The 15567-nt window shown below is 39.7% G+C and overlaps 1 protein-coding gene across 4 annotated transcripts in view; it reads left to right on the top strand.

Annotated features, from left to right (window-relative positions):
- Window positions 1-728: 728 nt before the first annotated feature.
- cep162 (centrosomal protein 162) overlaps window positions 729-15567 on the top strand; it is a 53991-nt gene continuing 39152 nt past the window's right edge. For all 4 annotated transcript variants that reach the window (XM_028471668.1, XM_028471669.1, XM_028471667.1 and 1 more), the window contains exons 1-4: window positions 729-1011; window positions 2495-2595; window positions 5354-5477; window positions 13955-14011. In XM_028471668.1, coding sequence (XP_028327469.1) covers window positions 2533-2595; window positions 5354-5477; window positions 13955-14011 — 244 coding nt within the window. In that variant the 5' untranslated portion in view covers window positions 729-1011; window positions 2495-2532. The remainder of the gene's footprint in view (window positions 1012-2494; window positions 2596-5353; window positions 5478-13954; window positions 14012-15567) is intronic.

The following is a 15567-nucleotide window of genomic DNA, read 5'->3' as shown; positions in this document are numbered from 1 at the left end:
ACTACTCTAAGATTGTCAGTTGTGGCTCAGAAAGTGTACACTATTGACTGATAATGTTGGATGTCTCATATTTGCCCTTTTTTGTTTTAACTCATTTTATTAATAAAATATCCTGATCAAACTTTTTGTTTTTGTTATTCTGGATACAAATACACGACAAACAGTTGTTGTTAATGGCCATTTCCATGGAGAAATCAAGAGTTTTATCTTGTTTATCTTGTTTCTAATCATTTTGGCCTCAACTGTATATCAATTGAGACATAATTTTCGTTAAAATGCACGTTTATTTTAGCAATACACTGCCTTTGATATAAAACAACAGACTCCAGTAATTTAAAGTGAGGAGATATTATTAATTCATTTGAGGGGTGGAAGTAATGAATGTCAAATACTCACGTTACTGTAACTGAGTAGATTTTGGGGTACTTGTACTTTTATGAGTATTTTTATTTTATTTTTAATACTCTACATAAATAATTTTTCAACAAGGAACATCAGAACTATGGACAGTTTATGGCGCTTCTGTTTTGTAGTGTTTTCAAAGATTTCAAGCTTTAAAATCTATGTATAAAATGTTAAATTATCATACTTTTTTCTCTTTTTTTTACATAGAAATTCCATATCCTTGTCTTTTAAAATGAGTCACGTTACGTCCGCTCCGATCCTCAGCGGCGCTCGATGAGGCGTCTATGACGTAAGCGTCTGTGTTACTTCGTTGGTTACGGAGAGAAACAAGTGGACGTGTTGCCATTAGTTCCCATGTGACCGGATGTCACAAACTGCTCAGTTACGCTTTTATAATCCATGATGCTTCTTTTTAAACCATAGCCGGTTGTGAGTTGAAAAGTCTTAAAACTATTTTGTGTTCGGACGGACGGGCGTGAAGTTCCGTTTACTGTTGACGTACGGGCGGAAACGTGACCCAAAATGTAGGAACGTATGAATGGAAACACAAGTGTCCCAGTGTGAGGAACTAACGCCGTCCTGTGTGTGTTCATCAAACTCATACAGGTATGATATGGATTTGTGTGAATATTCTGCTGCAATGCTAAACTTTTAATGATCAGACCATCTGTCCACGCGGGTTGATAGTGGTTGCTAGGAAACAGGCTGCTGTGCACCGCGCGCTTTCTCTGGCACTTCCGCCTTTCGTAGCTTTACATTAAAATGCTGCTACGTCTCAATCAATGAGCAACAACAAGTACGTAATAACATTAACAGAAGAGAAATATAACCACAATGCACCGCGTGGGACCATCGTTTGCTTTTAAACCAGCATCCGTTCATCTCTGTCCACTTTGTGAGAGACTCTGCTCATATATGTTAAAATAGAAGGCAGCCTAACCAGGGGTTCTCAACCTTGGGGGCAGGGCTTCATTTGGGGTCGCGAGTCACTTCAAGAGACTAAGAATATTTTTTAAACAATTTGAGCCTATTTTTGTTTATTTTTACTTTTTTCCTGCAACTACACCAAACCTTGCTATATTTCAACCTATTTTTGTCACTTTTTCTTGCCATATATTTGTTTATTTTAATGCATTACTCCCATTTCTGCCACTACATCAAAATCCAATGCCTTTTCTGCACATTTTTCCACCTAATGTCACATATGTTAACCCATTATTGTCACTTTCAATCTCTTTTCACCATATTTCATGCTTATTTTTGCCAATTTAACCACATTCACAAGTTATCACGCCCATTATTTGCTAGTTTAAACTAACTGATCCTACTTAAATTACATTACCCCAACCCTCTCTCCCCGATTTGTGCCACTTTTAAGCCAATATTGACACTTTCTGTCCGTTTTTGCTCATTAATTTCTGTAGTTTTTAAAATCCCATTTCACCACCTTTTCTACCATTTTTAGTCACTTTGAACCCATTTTATTCCTGATTAAGACGAGTATTTCCATCTTTAATTTGACTATATACTACGGCCCAAATAATAGTAAACATCCTGGATAACAGTGGATATTATTCAGATCAATAAATAAATGTGGTTATCACAGATTCATAGAACAATGAACCATCATTTTACTGACTTCATGGATGGACCCCAAAATGTTTTCCCCTTTATTCCCCCTTATAGATGGTCCTGTCTCCACATGACTGTTCTTCAACATTCATGTCTGTTGAGAACCACTGGACTAAACTAAATCTGGTTTTGACAGCTACTCCTATATGAAGACTTCTTTCCAAATGAGTTTTGTCCTGTTGCTGAACTCAAGCTTTGCCATTTTGTCTGTTCTAGGGGAGGGCAATATGGGAAAAAAAAATATATCACTATTTTTTTTGTAAAATCACAATCATGTTTTTATCACATTTTTTTTATACATTTAGATTATACAGTTATTTACTAGTAAAACAAACTAATGTACCTATTTGTAATCGTAGCTCTAAACTGAAAAAAGGACAAAATATCATTTAAATGGTACCTGTAGTAATAAAAAAAGAAAGAAAATAATATAAAATTTTGCTGCCTTGTTTTTCAGATGTTTTCTCATTGGCTGATTGTGCGAATGTCAAGGTTATGATGACTCATTGTCTGACGAAGAAAGAGCTCGATGAACAGTTCGAGCAGTTCTTGAAAGAGGTCAGTTATGTAACTCTTTTAAATTCTCTTTTCCATTTCAAAGCTCATTCTAAGTAATTGTCAGAAAACTCACTGAACTAAACTATTATCTAATTTTTCTTTGGCTAAAATCATTGTTGTGAGGAAGTGTCGAGTACTTTAATGAATGATGAAAATAGATTTCATTGTTCCAAGATTTTTTCAACACTTAATTCTCAACATAATACGATTTGGTAAATCTTATGATTCTGAATTTGTGAGTACGTTCCTATGTCATTGACAACATAAAGTGATTGATGAGTAATCTTAGGATTCTAAAGGAACATTTATATTTATCTAATGCTGGGACTGGTTTGATCTCAAAGTGGGCCACAGACTTTTAGCAGAGAAAACAAGTAATTTCAACCATAGTGTGCTCTAGTTTGCCCTTCCACATACAAATGATGCAGAAAATATGTAGAGCACTGACAATATCCAACTATAAGATCTTCACTTTAGGTTTTCTAATCCGTGTACCGTTTGTCCTTTGGTTATTCTGTTTTAAAACCAAATCAAATTAACAAATACACAGTGGTTATTTTGTTTTTCTGACTTAAAACCAAAACAGAAATACAGAAAAATCAAAAACCAGAGAAGCAGTGATTTCTGTTTTAAAATTAAATCTTCTGTTTGTGTGATATTTGGATATTTACGGTGAAACTATGACACCACACATGGGGGACCCACAGACGGGACAAAAAAAGGAGCAATAAGTCATTACTGATGAACTGGTGAATTGAAACGTTATTAATACCCTAATAAATCAAAACAAATAAATGGATGTTACAAAAAGCATGCATATGATATGTGATTAAAGAAACCAGAGGTGGTGTAATGAATCTACTCGTGCTCCTCGTTTCTTGTGATCAACTCGTATGTGTGTATTGACGGCTGCCGTTAGAGGCGGTATTTTAACTTTCAAAATAAATATTTTTACTGCCCTCAAAAAAGCAGTGTAATTGTTTTAACATATTGTTCCTCACGCCAGCCTCACAGTCGATAGTGAGTCACCAGTTTATCTGGATACTATTTAGACCATAACACCATAAAACAAAACATAAACGTGAGCAGCTTTTTATGAGCTAAAACATCCAAAGGCTGAATAAAAACAGGCGTAGGACCAGAAAACTGCTGAAATAAATCCTAAACAGTCCTAATGTTTGAGGCGACCTGGGGCCTCATTTATAAATGCTGTGTACGTGCAAACGAATATATATATATATATTTCAAAGTTTAGGATTTATATATATAAAAAAAAAAAAAACCTGGCGAGATAATGTGGCACCTCCACGGCAGCTCTGATCCTGTCGTACGCACAAAATCATGAGAAACTGGAAACTCCGCCCCCAACAGGTGAAGGATGAAATAAAGACAGTTCTGTGAAATTTATAGAAATTGTGTGAAATAATCGAAGACATTAAACATTTCACAACATATTATTTGAAGGATGCATTTGCAAAAACGGAGGGGAGAGTGACGTGCGCGCGCCTACAAATACAGTTTTATATTATTATTATTATTATTATTAATAATAATAATAATAATAATAATAATAATAATAATAATATAATAATTGTAATCAAAATCACATGATCATTGCGCAAAACTGCTGATCAATTGGCTGCAATACCTGTAGCTGTTATAAACAGGAACACACTCTAATGCGTAAAGACGCACAATGGCTTATTTGGCACTGCTGGAGGGCGAGGTGCACGCAAGACTCTGGAAGGAGGGGGTCTGCAGAGACCAGCAAGAGGCAGGAACCCCACCCACCATGACGACGAGGTGCTGTGGGAGAGAGGAAGGGGCTGCAGTGGGAGGAAGACGAGCTGCTGCGGAGTTTAATTCCATGTTTTTGGCGCATATATATATATATATATAACCTCCGTTACACAGAAGGGATCCCCAATTCCCACTGATCCTCCAGCTTTCTGTCTGTGAGGGTAAGCTCCACCCCTTTCCTTCACCTGTTGAACAGATGTTCTTCCTAAGGAGAGTGATCAACATTTTCTCCTCCGCTTTTATGTGTGATCGTTTATTTTTCACCTGTCACAGTCAGACCTGCCTTTCTGTCATGTTCACTGTGTCACCACATTACGCTCTCCTGCGTGTGTCCACGTGCGTGTGTTTTATTTGCTCGTTTTCCGCTTCGGTCCACCGTGAAATTCGTATTTGTGAATATTCATTTAGGGCGTTCACCTGACCTTTTATGGTCACCAAATGGGCGGAGCAAGGTGTTTCTTCACGTGCACCAACTTTCGAGTTGATTGTGATTTATAAACGCAAACAGGCGTGGGACGCACATGCGCACTTCCTGGTTTTCAGAGTACGCCAGCTGAAGTGCGCTTACCTAGGCACACGTTTATAAAGGTGCCCCTGGGGCCTCATTTATAGACGCTGCGTACGCACAAAAGAAAGCGTACGCCACGGAAACAAAACTGTCTGTGTTACGAGCATGTTCACTCGGGCTACAGTATGTACGGTATATACATACATTGATATTACACATAGCATATATATGTGAAGGCGGGATTTATCAATACATTTGTTCATATGACTGGTGTCTGCTCATTTGATTATACAGATTATTTACTTACACACATTCTAAATTTTAGTCATGAAAAAATTGAGAACCTATTCTACACATGGGTGTTAATTAACCCCTGGAAACTCATTTGTTAATGGTCCAAAAACCTTCATTCTTTAAGCATGTTGCTGATTGCACATGATTTTCTGCCAGTCTGTTTCAGATGAGTCCTTGGATTTTGGTGGCTCACAGCCAGACCCCAAAACCCACCAGAAAACGACCCCCAAAACAGTGCCATGGTGGGAGAATGATGAAGCCAGCAGCTCAACAAATGGAGGTACTGGTATGGATGGGATGGATTGAAGTCTCTAACTCAGAATGTAAGGTTTGGAAAAGTGTTGCTCCCCCTTAATGCAGAGGATGTGAGTTGAAGTCCAACTGATGGCACCGCTGTGTCGCTGTAGTCCTGTAGTAGACTGTAGTAGTCATATAGTAGACTGTAGTAGTCATATAGTAGACTGTAGTAGTCATATAGTTGACTGTAGTAGTCAAATAGTAGACTGTAGACTGTAATAGACTGTAGTCCTGTAGTAGACTATAGACTGTAGTAGTCCTGAAAAAGACTGGTAGACTGTAGTTGACTGTAGTAGACAGATAGAGGACAGATGGAGGACTGTAGTAGACTGTAGTCCTGTAGTAGACTGTAGTAGTCATATAATAGACTGTAGTAGACTGTAGTAGACAGATAGAGGACAGATGGAGGACTGTAGTAGACTGTAGTCCTGTAGTAGACTGTAGTAGTCATATAGTAGACTGTAGACTGTAGTAGACAGATAGAGGACAGATGGAGGACTGTAGTAGACTGTAGTCCTGTAGTAGACCAGGGGTGGAGCTATAGGGAGGCTGGGAGGGCGCACACCCCCGGCACGGGCCTTAGAGGGGCTTGGATAGCAGGTAGGACTTAAGGGAGCCAGGCCACTACCACTGCTCAGGGGAGCTGGAGAAGGCGGGCCATCCATGACTTGTATCCAGAGGAGCCCAAAGTATAGGCAGTCACCTATACAGGTGACTGCCTATAGGACTGTAGTGCTGTAGTAGACTGTAGTAGACTGTAGTACACTGTAGTAGACTGTAGTACACTGTATTAGACTGTAGTAGACCATAGTCTTGTAGTAGACAGTAGTAGACTGTAGTCCTGTAGTAGATTGTAGACTATGCCGCCCATTGATTGGATTCAAGACTCCAGGTTCTTCACTGATGTTTATTAACACCGTAGAACTAAGTTCAAACAAACAAAACCACAGATATTAGCTACTTTACAGAGTTAGCATTTCGTAGCATCATGGCTAACACACATGAAAACACTGAGCAGAAACTGACCACTTTAGCCTGCTCCTCAATCAACGGCAGAATCATCCCCAGCAGCAATCTTCACAGTAGAAATCACCTTTTAACGATGAACTTCTTATTTAACTGCATTCACAAACCTATAAACATTAACTTCCAGCAGCATGGAGTCAGTCATGGCGCTGCAGCTACTCCTCAGTCTCTGTGTCTAGCTTATAGAGTTAGCAGGTGCTAGTTCCTGTTTAGCATTTCAAAATAAAACAACAAAAAAATATAGCTGCATTTACAGTAGTCCTGTAGTAGACTGTAGTCTAGTAGTAGACTGTAGTAGATTGTAGACTGTAGTCCTGTAGTAGACTGTAGTCCTGTAGTAGATTGTAGTCTGTAGTCCTGTAGTAGACTGTAGTCCTGTTGTAGATTGTAGTCCTGTTGTAGATTGTAGTCTGTAGTCCTGTAGTAGACTGTAGTCCTGTAGTAGACTGTAGTCCTGTAGTAGACTGTAGTCCTGTTGTAGATTGTAGTCTGTAGTCCTGTAGTAGATTGTAGTCCTGTAGTAGACTGTAGTCCTGTAGTAGACTGTAGTCCTGTAGTAGATTGTAGTCCTGTAGTACAGGGGTTCTCAACTGGTCTCTTCCTGGGACCCACATTTTTCAATGGTCATTAACTTTTTTTTAGAATTCAACCAACCAATATAGTTTTTCAAAAAAGTTAAAAACACATCTATAATCTTTTTTAAAACATCTATATATTTTCCTATGCAACATGCATTTTACAGCATGCCTGTCAAAAGAAAAGTTTCTCTCAAAATAAAATAAAAGTCCAACACGAGATACATTAAGTATTTATTTATTTTTGATTAGTTGTCCGCGACCCACCCACGACAGGTCCGCGACCCACCAGTTGAGAATCACTGCTGTAGTAGACTGTAGTCCTGTAGTAGACGTAGTACACTCCAGTAGACTAGTAGACCGTAGTCCTGTCGTAGACTGTAGTAGACCGTAGTAGACTAGTAGACTGTAGTAGACTAGTAGACCATAGTAGACCGTAGTCCTGTAGTAGATTGTAGTAGACTGTAGTAGACTAGTAGACTAGTAGACCGTAGTAGACTAGTAGACCGTAGTCCTGTAGTAGACTGTAGTAGACCGTAGTCCTGTAGTAGACTGTAGTAGACCGTAGTCCTGTAGTAGACTGTAGTAGACTGTAGTAGACTGTAGTAGACTAGTAGACTGTAGTCCTGTAGTAGACTGTAGTAGACTAGTAGATCGTAGTAGACTAGTAGACCGTAGTAGACTAGTAGACTGTAGTAGATTGTAGTCTGTAGTCTGTAGTCATGTAGTAGACTGTAGTCATGTAGTAGACTGTAGTCCTGTAGTAGGCTGTAGTCCTGTAGTAGACTGTAGTCTGTAGTCGACTGTAGTCCTGTAGTAGATTGTAGTCCTGTAGTAGACTGTAGTCCTGTTGTAGACTGTAGTCCTGTGGTAGACTGTAGTCCTGTAGTAGACTGTAGTAGTCTGTAGTGCTGTAGTAGACTGTAGTCCTGTAGTAGATTGTAGTCCTTTAGTAGACTGTAGTCCTGTAGCAGATTGTAGTCTGTAGTCCTGTAGTAGAGTGTAGTCTGTAGTCCTGTAGTAGATTGTAGTCCTGTAGTAGAGTGTAGTCTGTAGTCCTGTAGTAGATTGTTGTCCTGAAGTACAGGGGTTCTCAACTGGTCTCTTCCTGGGACCCACATTTTCCAATGGTCATTAAATTGTAATTTTTTTTTAAGAATTCAACCAACCAATGTAGTTTTTCAAAAATAGCTGTTAAAAACACGTCTATAATCTTTTTAAAACATCTATATATTTTCCTATGCAACATGCATTTTACAGCATGCCTGTCAAAAGAAAAGTTTCTCTCAAAATAAAATAAAAGTCCAACACGAGATACATTAAAGGGGACCTATCATGGTTTTAAATCCTTCCTTTTTACATATAAATCATACAGTTATGGTCTATATAAAGCGGAACTGCAATGCTTGGGTCTGAATTCCTCATTATTATAGCTCCACCCCTTTTCTACCCCTTTTCTGATGCGCTTCTGAGAGCAACTCGTTTTGGTGCGGTCTCTTTAAATGCAAATGAGACACTTCATACCCCGCCCCCTCTCGGTTCCACTCCACTCTGCTCGGCCATTTTTGTAGTTTGATAGAAGAGATACGGCTATGTAGCGGCGCATAAACTTTTTATTCAGAGGTTATTTACAAAATGTCAACAACAGAAGACTTCTCCATCCAGCCTTACATGTTCGAGCCAGAGTCGGAACCGGCGGAGCGAGATGAAAATGAAGATGATGAACCTGCAGAACCCTAACAAGTGAGCTAACACAAGCACCGAGCTAACGCTAGCGCCAAGCTAACATCACGAAATGCATTTTAATACAGTCTTTTCAAAGACAAAAACGGCAAAATGAAATGACTAATGAAAACTTTAGACTTAAATTAAATCACGTAGGCCATATCATCAAGGATCTAAAACGAGCACACAGCGCTAACATATGTAGTCTGAAGACGGTGCTACTGCTAATGCTAACAAAACAATGACAGGGACGTCTTATCATCACACTTTTTAGCATTATTTACAGCTTACCGAAGTGCTCTGTTCGTCGTCTCCAAAGATAGAAGGAATTGAACCCTCAATCAGACAAAGTCTTTCGGCAAATCCTTCTTTATATTGGTGGAGGTTGATGAAGCAGTCATCCTTGAAGTGCTTCGCGCACACAAAAATGACCTTACCCACAGATGTGGGTACATTTCCGTGAAAAATAAAACTCAACCAGGCACTTCGAAAAGGTTCTGATGCTGGGAGACGGTGTAATGAAGCGTGTGGGTTACTACATCCAACAACCGAACATTTTGACTTATCGTCTCGTATCTTCGGCATCCTTGAGCTTTGACTACAAAATAAAAGTGAGAAATAAAAATGGCGGATTGCTCAAAGTGTTGGACCTGGAGTTGATGTACTAATTTGGCAGTTTCGCTGCAAATACTGTGATGTAATAGTTCAAAAAACGTAATAGACAATAGAAAAATCAAAACAGATTGAAAAATATGAGCAAAACAGAATATAAAGATATCAACGGAGCACCTGAAGAGACTAATTAGATTTTTTCTGTACTTCTAAGCACTCTAAATATACAACAAAATGCATTTAAGGGCTAAAAAAGTGGATTTAGCATGATATGTCCCCTTTAAGTATTTATTTATTTTTGATTAGTTGTCCGCGACTCACCCACGACAGGTCCGCGACCCACTTTTCTGACCCACCAGTTGAGAATCACTGCTGTAGTAGACTGTAGTCCTGTAGTAGACGTAGTACACTCTAGTAGACTGTAGTCCTGTCGTAGACTGTAGTAGACTAGTAGACCGTAGTCCTGTAGTAGATTGTAGTAGACTGTAGTAGACTAGTAGACCGCAGTCCTGTAGTAGACTGTAGTAGACTAGTAGACCGTAGTCCTGTAGTAGACTGTAGTAGACTGTAGTAGACTGTAGTAGACTGTAATAGACTAGTAGACCGTAGTAGACTGTAGTCGACTGTAGCAGACTGTAGCAGACTGTAGCAAACTGTAGTAGACTGTAGTAGACTAGTAGACTAGTAGACCGTAGTCCTGTAGTAGACTGTAGTAGACTAGTAGACCGTAGTAGACTAGTAGACTAGTAGACTAGTAGACTGTAGTAGACTGTAGTAGACTGTAGTAGACTAGTAGACTAGTAGACTGTAGTAGACTGTAGTAGACTGTAATGGACTAGTAGACCGTAGTAGACTAGTAGACTGTAGTAGACTGTAGTAGACTGTAGTAGACTGTAGCAGACTGTAGCAGACTGTAGTAGACTGTAGTAGACTGTAGTAGACCGTAGTAGACTAGTAGACTGTAGTAGACTGTCGCAGACTGTAGTAGATTGTCGGCCTTTCTTGCTGGGGGTTTACTCGGCCTTGTGCCCAAATGTCAGCAGAGACGAGTATTCAGGAACTCCTAATCCTGTTCAGCAAACATGGGTAACTGTGTGACCCCCAAAGTAAACATACTGTACCAAAGAATACAGAAGAAAACACAAAACAACAGCAAAAATAAACAAACCGAGGACAGAAATGGACAAAAATCATTCCAACAACACAAAATGACAACAAAAACTCACAAAAGCCTTTGATCTTTTCTGTCTCACTGTAACGTTCAGGTTAGTCACTATTTATTCTGAGATGAATGTTGGATCAGTCAATCACATATCTTTGTGATGAAAACTGCCCATTACAACAGGATAAACAACAATGTATCACTGCCTTAGCATCTCTCTTTAATTCACATTTATCCTGCGCTCTTCTTACTATACTCTCCTTTTTTTTTGCTCACAATACATTTTTCATCTCTTTCATAGATTTTTTCCTCCATTGTTGTAAGTTTTTATTATCTAATGTTTGACATTGTATGATTTTGATGAATACAACCATTGTTCTCTAATGCAGTTTTTTTCAAACTTTTTTCAGCCAAAGTACATTTTTTCATTGAAGAAAATCCCAAGACACACCACTAACCAAAAATGTAGAAGAAAAAGAAACATTGTAGCCTGTATTAACAATATACATTATTCTTATCCAAGTGTCTTTAAGAGGAATCATATAAACATCAACAAAATCTGTAAGGATTTTTCACTTTTTTTGTGGTTGTGTTTCACACACAGTCAAACTCGAGCTCCTCATCTATTCCTCCTCAGAGTGAGTAGATCAGTCCTGAAGTGCAGCACAATGCACATGTAGTGCTTTACGGGCTCTATTCTCCCATGCGTGTATGTTAAAAAAGCTGTTTTTGGCTGCTCACTATTCTCCCCCTGTGCTTAAGTCAGTCACTGCGCGCCTTCATCCCAGTTACACTCTGGGTGGAGCGACCCTGAAATGTGGGTGTTCCCATTCAAAGCTGGCTTTATGCATTTTCTCCCATCTGCTTAAGTTCTTTTCCTCTTACGTTCTTCTAACCCTGGAATAAGTGCAGCGCCCTGAGAACGTGAAACATTATATTGCACGAGAAGTTTGGACTTAGTTACAATTTAAGCCACACAGACTTATAATATTGCAGAAGAGACTCACAGAAAGAATCTATCCAAAGTGACACTATTAATGATTCTGATGTGCAGATTGTTTTCGATTCTTGGGCGTGACTCTTTCCCATGACTTGAACTGGAGCTCTAATACCAGTAACATTGCTAAGAAAGCAAGACAGCGTCTCTTCTTTTTACACAAGCTTCGTGACTTCACGCAAAATGCTAAGATTTTTTTAAACTTCTACTATTGTGTAATTGAGAGTGTCTTAACTAATTGTATTACTGCGTGGTTTGATAATCTCACTCTGAAAGAAAAAAATGCTTTGAACAAAGTGGTTGGCTCAGCCACTAGCAACATTTAATTATATTTTACTAAAGCCATCAGTGGAGCTGATCAGCTGTGTGTACCGAAGGTGAATGACGACATGACCCAGTCCGCCTCCTTTGCTTCAGACCACCTTCATTGACACACTACGAGCTTTTGGTTGATTTATGCGCGGTGGGCGTGTCAGGAACCTGGACCAGAGAATACGCGCAGGAGAGAAGCGCGTAACTGCAGGCGCGTAAAAAAGCTCTTAAGTCCAGAGCGGAGAATAGGGCCCATAGTGAGCAAATATCACATGGTATTATACATTGTGTATTTTTACGAGATTTACATGAATATCACAAGTTGCGGTTGTTTTATTTACACACATTTGAAAAAACGATTTTCCAGTCTTGAGAAGTCATGGAATAATTTAACTGTTTTGTAAATATATCATATTTTAATTTAATGTTTAAAATATTTTAAACCCCAAAGATGTACAGCAATTCATGTGAATTCCCTCTCCAGGTAAGTTAGTTACCTCTGTTTCACTAGTACACTGGAAAGGCCCGCTCAATTTTGTACTCATGGTCATGAATAGATCTTAGCGGTTCAGAACAACTAAGTCATGGAAATTTGGTAAAGTATTTTGCAAAAGTTTTGGAATGGTTTTGAAAAAGAAAGTGTCTGGAGGTACGTTAAACGTAGCCTAGTCCCCCAGCTAAGGCGCTGCACTCACCGCTCACGTGGGTTCATTTGAACATATTTAACACGGCTAGTTCCACCTTTCAAAATACATATCCAACAAAAATAAAAATGTTAGGGTTAGGGATAGAGCTAGGGTTAAGGTTAGGAATAGAGTTACAGTTACAGTTAGGGCTAAAATAAAAGGGGTAGCAAAAAATAAATATGAGCTAAAATACAAATGACGGAACTTTAAGTCACATGGTGCACCTATCACGTGACCAAAACTGGCCAATGAAGGGTGCTGCAAATCCATTGAGTGACAGTCTATGGCAGGGGTCTGCAACCTTTACTCTCAAAGGAGCCATTTTGCCTCATCTCGCCTGGATTAAAATCCTTCCGGAGCCGAAAAATTATCTGCTCAATGAAGATAATACAGTGTATAAAATTCTATACAGTTAAAATAGTATCGAATAATTTTACGAGTTAATGATTTGAAGGGAATAACTTGAATTTGATAACATGATCATATGTGACATGCTAATTTCTTGCAACATATCAATGTTTATTAATGTTGGCAATTAAATAAATCTTTTGCCACACAAATAAAATCTTTATTTTCTTCCAGAATAGTCTGTTTGTTTAGTTATCTTACCAGGGATTTAAAACTTAAGGTTCACCGCAGCTGCAAGGAATGTTGAAGGTTTGTAGATGTTGTAGGAGGTGAGAAGGTGGCTGAGTTATTGCACAATGTGATTTATTTTTAGATTAACTAATTTATTATAATTTTATTTGTAGTTATTTTTACTCATCAATCAATACCCTCTGTAAGAAATTATTTATTTATTTTTTTAAAGCTACAGGGAGCCATTGCAAAAGAGTCAAAGAGCCACATGAGGCTCCAGAGCCGCAGGTTGCAGACCCCTGGTCTATGGATAGGTTTAACGTACCTGTAGCCACGGCCTTTGAAAAATCATTGTGAGGTCAGAAGGTGCTGTGAAGCTGACTGTGAGCTTTGGGAGGGGGAGGGGCTCACTGCAGCACGATAGCATGTTTGCAAACATGAAATAATTAGTTTAAAAAATCTATATTTTTAGACCAACAAGGTGAAATTATTTCATTTCCCATGGCACACCTGATGATGTCTCACGCAGCACAGTGGTTGAAAACCCTGCTTTAAGGAGGGGCAGATCAGTGGTTTGGTGGACATTCCACGTCCCCAACTACAGGTTACACCTGCTCCAAATCATACCAGTATAATCAAATAAAGCAGATATGTTAGATATGTAGATTTGATGGATTTATCTGTTCTATTGTGTTTGAGGCGAGGCTTTCATTCCTTCCCTCAGCTCTGCATGTATTGTTCTGGTGATCTAAATCTGCTTTCTCTGTTTCTGTTTCTTTCCTACAGAACTGGCCAAAAAAAGGTTCCTTAAAGCCAAAAAGTCTCAACGTGAGAGTGAACAAGGTCAGAGCAAGTTCATGAGAAAGAAAAAACACATATTTTATATGATTCATTGACGTGATTAGGAAAGTGTGAAAAGACAGTGAGCCGTGGATCACAGCGCCTGATTTTTCAGAGTAATCTTTTCTTCCTGCATGGGCTATTGTGGGCGTGTCCCTAACAATCAGGCATGGTCGTAGCCCAGTGCAATCAGGACGGCATGGTGCACCATGTGCTTCAATAAGGGATAAACAAACATCGTTTTTTACTTTTTTTTTTTTTTCACTTGTCTGCACATGCTGTCAGAGGTCAACACAACCAGAAGTGCAATCATTATGAGACAGCAATGCATGTTTTGTTATTGCAATGAAATAGATTAATTTATTTTATTGCTTAATTGTGACCATCACCAGCATTCCCTAAGGAAGGGTAAGAAACATTTTATTATAGGGAGGATATAAAAATGGAGAGCAGTGTTACGCCTAGGTGGAGGGGGAGGGGGAAGGTAACAGGGAGCAGGGAGGAGAGATTCAAGGAAGGAAATATAAAGGGTGGGGAAGAATAGATTATTTTACAGTGAGAGTGAGATGTGAAGTTGTAGTAGAACATATTGTGCTTATTACTGTATGTTTGGTAAATCAAGCCAGTCTGGTGATTAGTGTGAAGCTTAGCTATAATGGTGGCGGCTGTGGACAGAGGGAAGGAGTGAGTGGTAGTACCTATAGCGAGAGTTACGTATGTAACTACGGTTCTATGAATCCTGGATGACCGCCAGAGGCAGTGCTTAAAGCACTGGATGTTCCATCTCGCGCATGCGCAGGTCGAGTAACTATATCAACAAAGTCACCTGTGACCCCTGGATGACCCGGAGAGTCTATATCTACCGGTGTCATCAGGTGATCTGTTCCTGTCAAAATCTTCTCGCGAGGACACAAGGATCCTGAGTGACAGGATGCTCTGGCGGTCATCCAGGATTCATAGAACCGTAGTTACATACGTAACTCTCATTCTATTTCATCCTTACTGACCGCCAGAGGCGGTGCTTAAAGCACTGGATGACTTATACCAGAAAGGTCACGAAAGAATCCTCACCTACTCAAGGCCTGAAGCTGTGGACAGCACGGCCATTGCCATAGGCTGGACACCAGCAACGTTCACCTTGTAGAAACTTCCAAAGGTGCATGATGAGGACCAGGTAGCTGCAACACAGATGTCCGGCAGGGGAACGCCCCTCAAGGTGGCCCATGACGCGGCCATGCCTCTAGTAGAATGGCACTTTATGCCCTGAGGCACCGGGATGTTCAGTGCACTTTAGGCATACTGAATGACCTCTACTACCTAGTGAGAGAGTCTCTGTTTAGAAAGTGCGGTTCCCTTTCTACAGCCTCCATGGCAGACGAAAAGGCAGTCTGTCGTTCGTAGGCTAGCTGTCGCCTCCATGTAAGCCTTAAGCGCTCGCAAGGGGCACAAAAGTGTCGATGGCTCGCCATTCCCCCAGAGGAGCCCGGAGGACTGAAGGCAGCCAACTCGATAGGCTGGTTCACATGATGAGGGGACAGCCGCTTGGGCAAAAACGAAGG

Source organism: Gouania willdenowi, chromosome 16 (genome assembly GCF_900634775.1).
Source record: "Gouania willdenowi chromosome 16, fGouWil2.1, whole genome shotgun sequence".
NCBI lineage: Eukaryota > Metazoa > Chordata > Actinopteri > Blenniiformes > Gobiesocidae > Gouania > Gouania willdenowi.
This window is presented reverse-complemented; position numbering and strand designations above follow the sequence as displayed.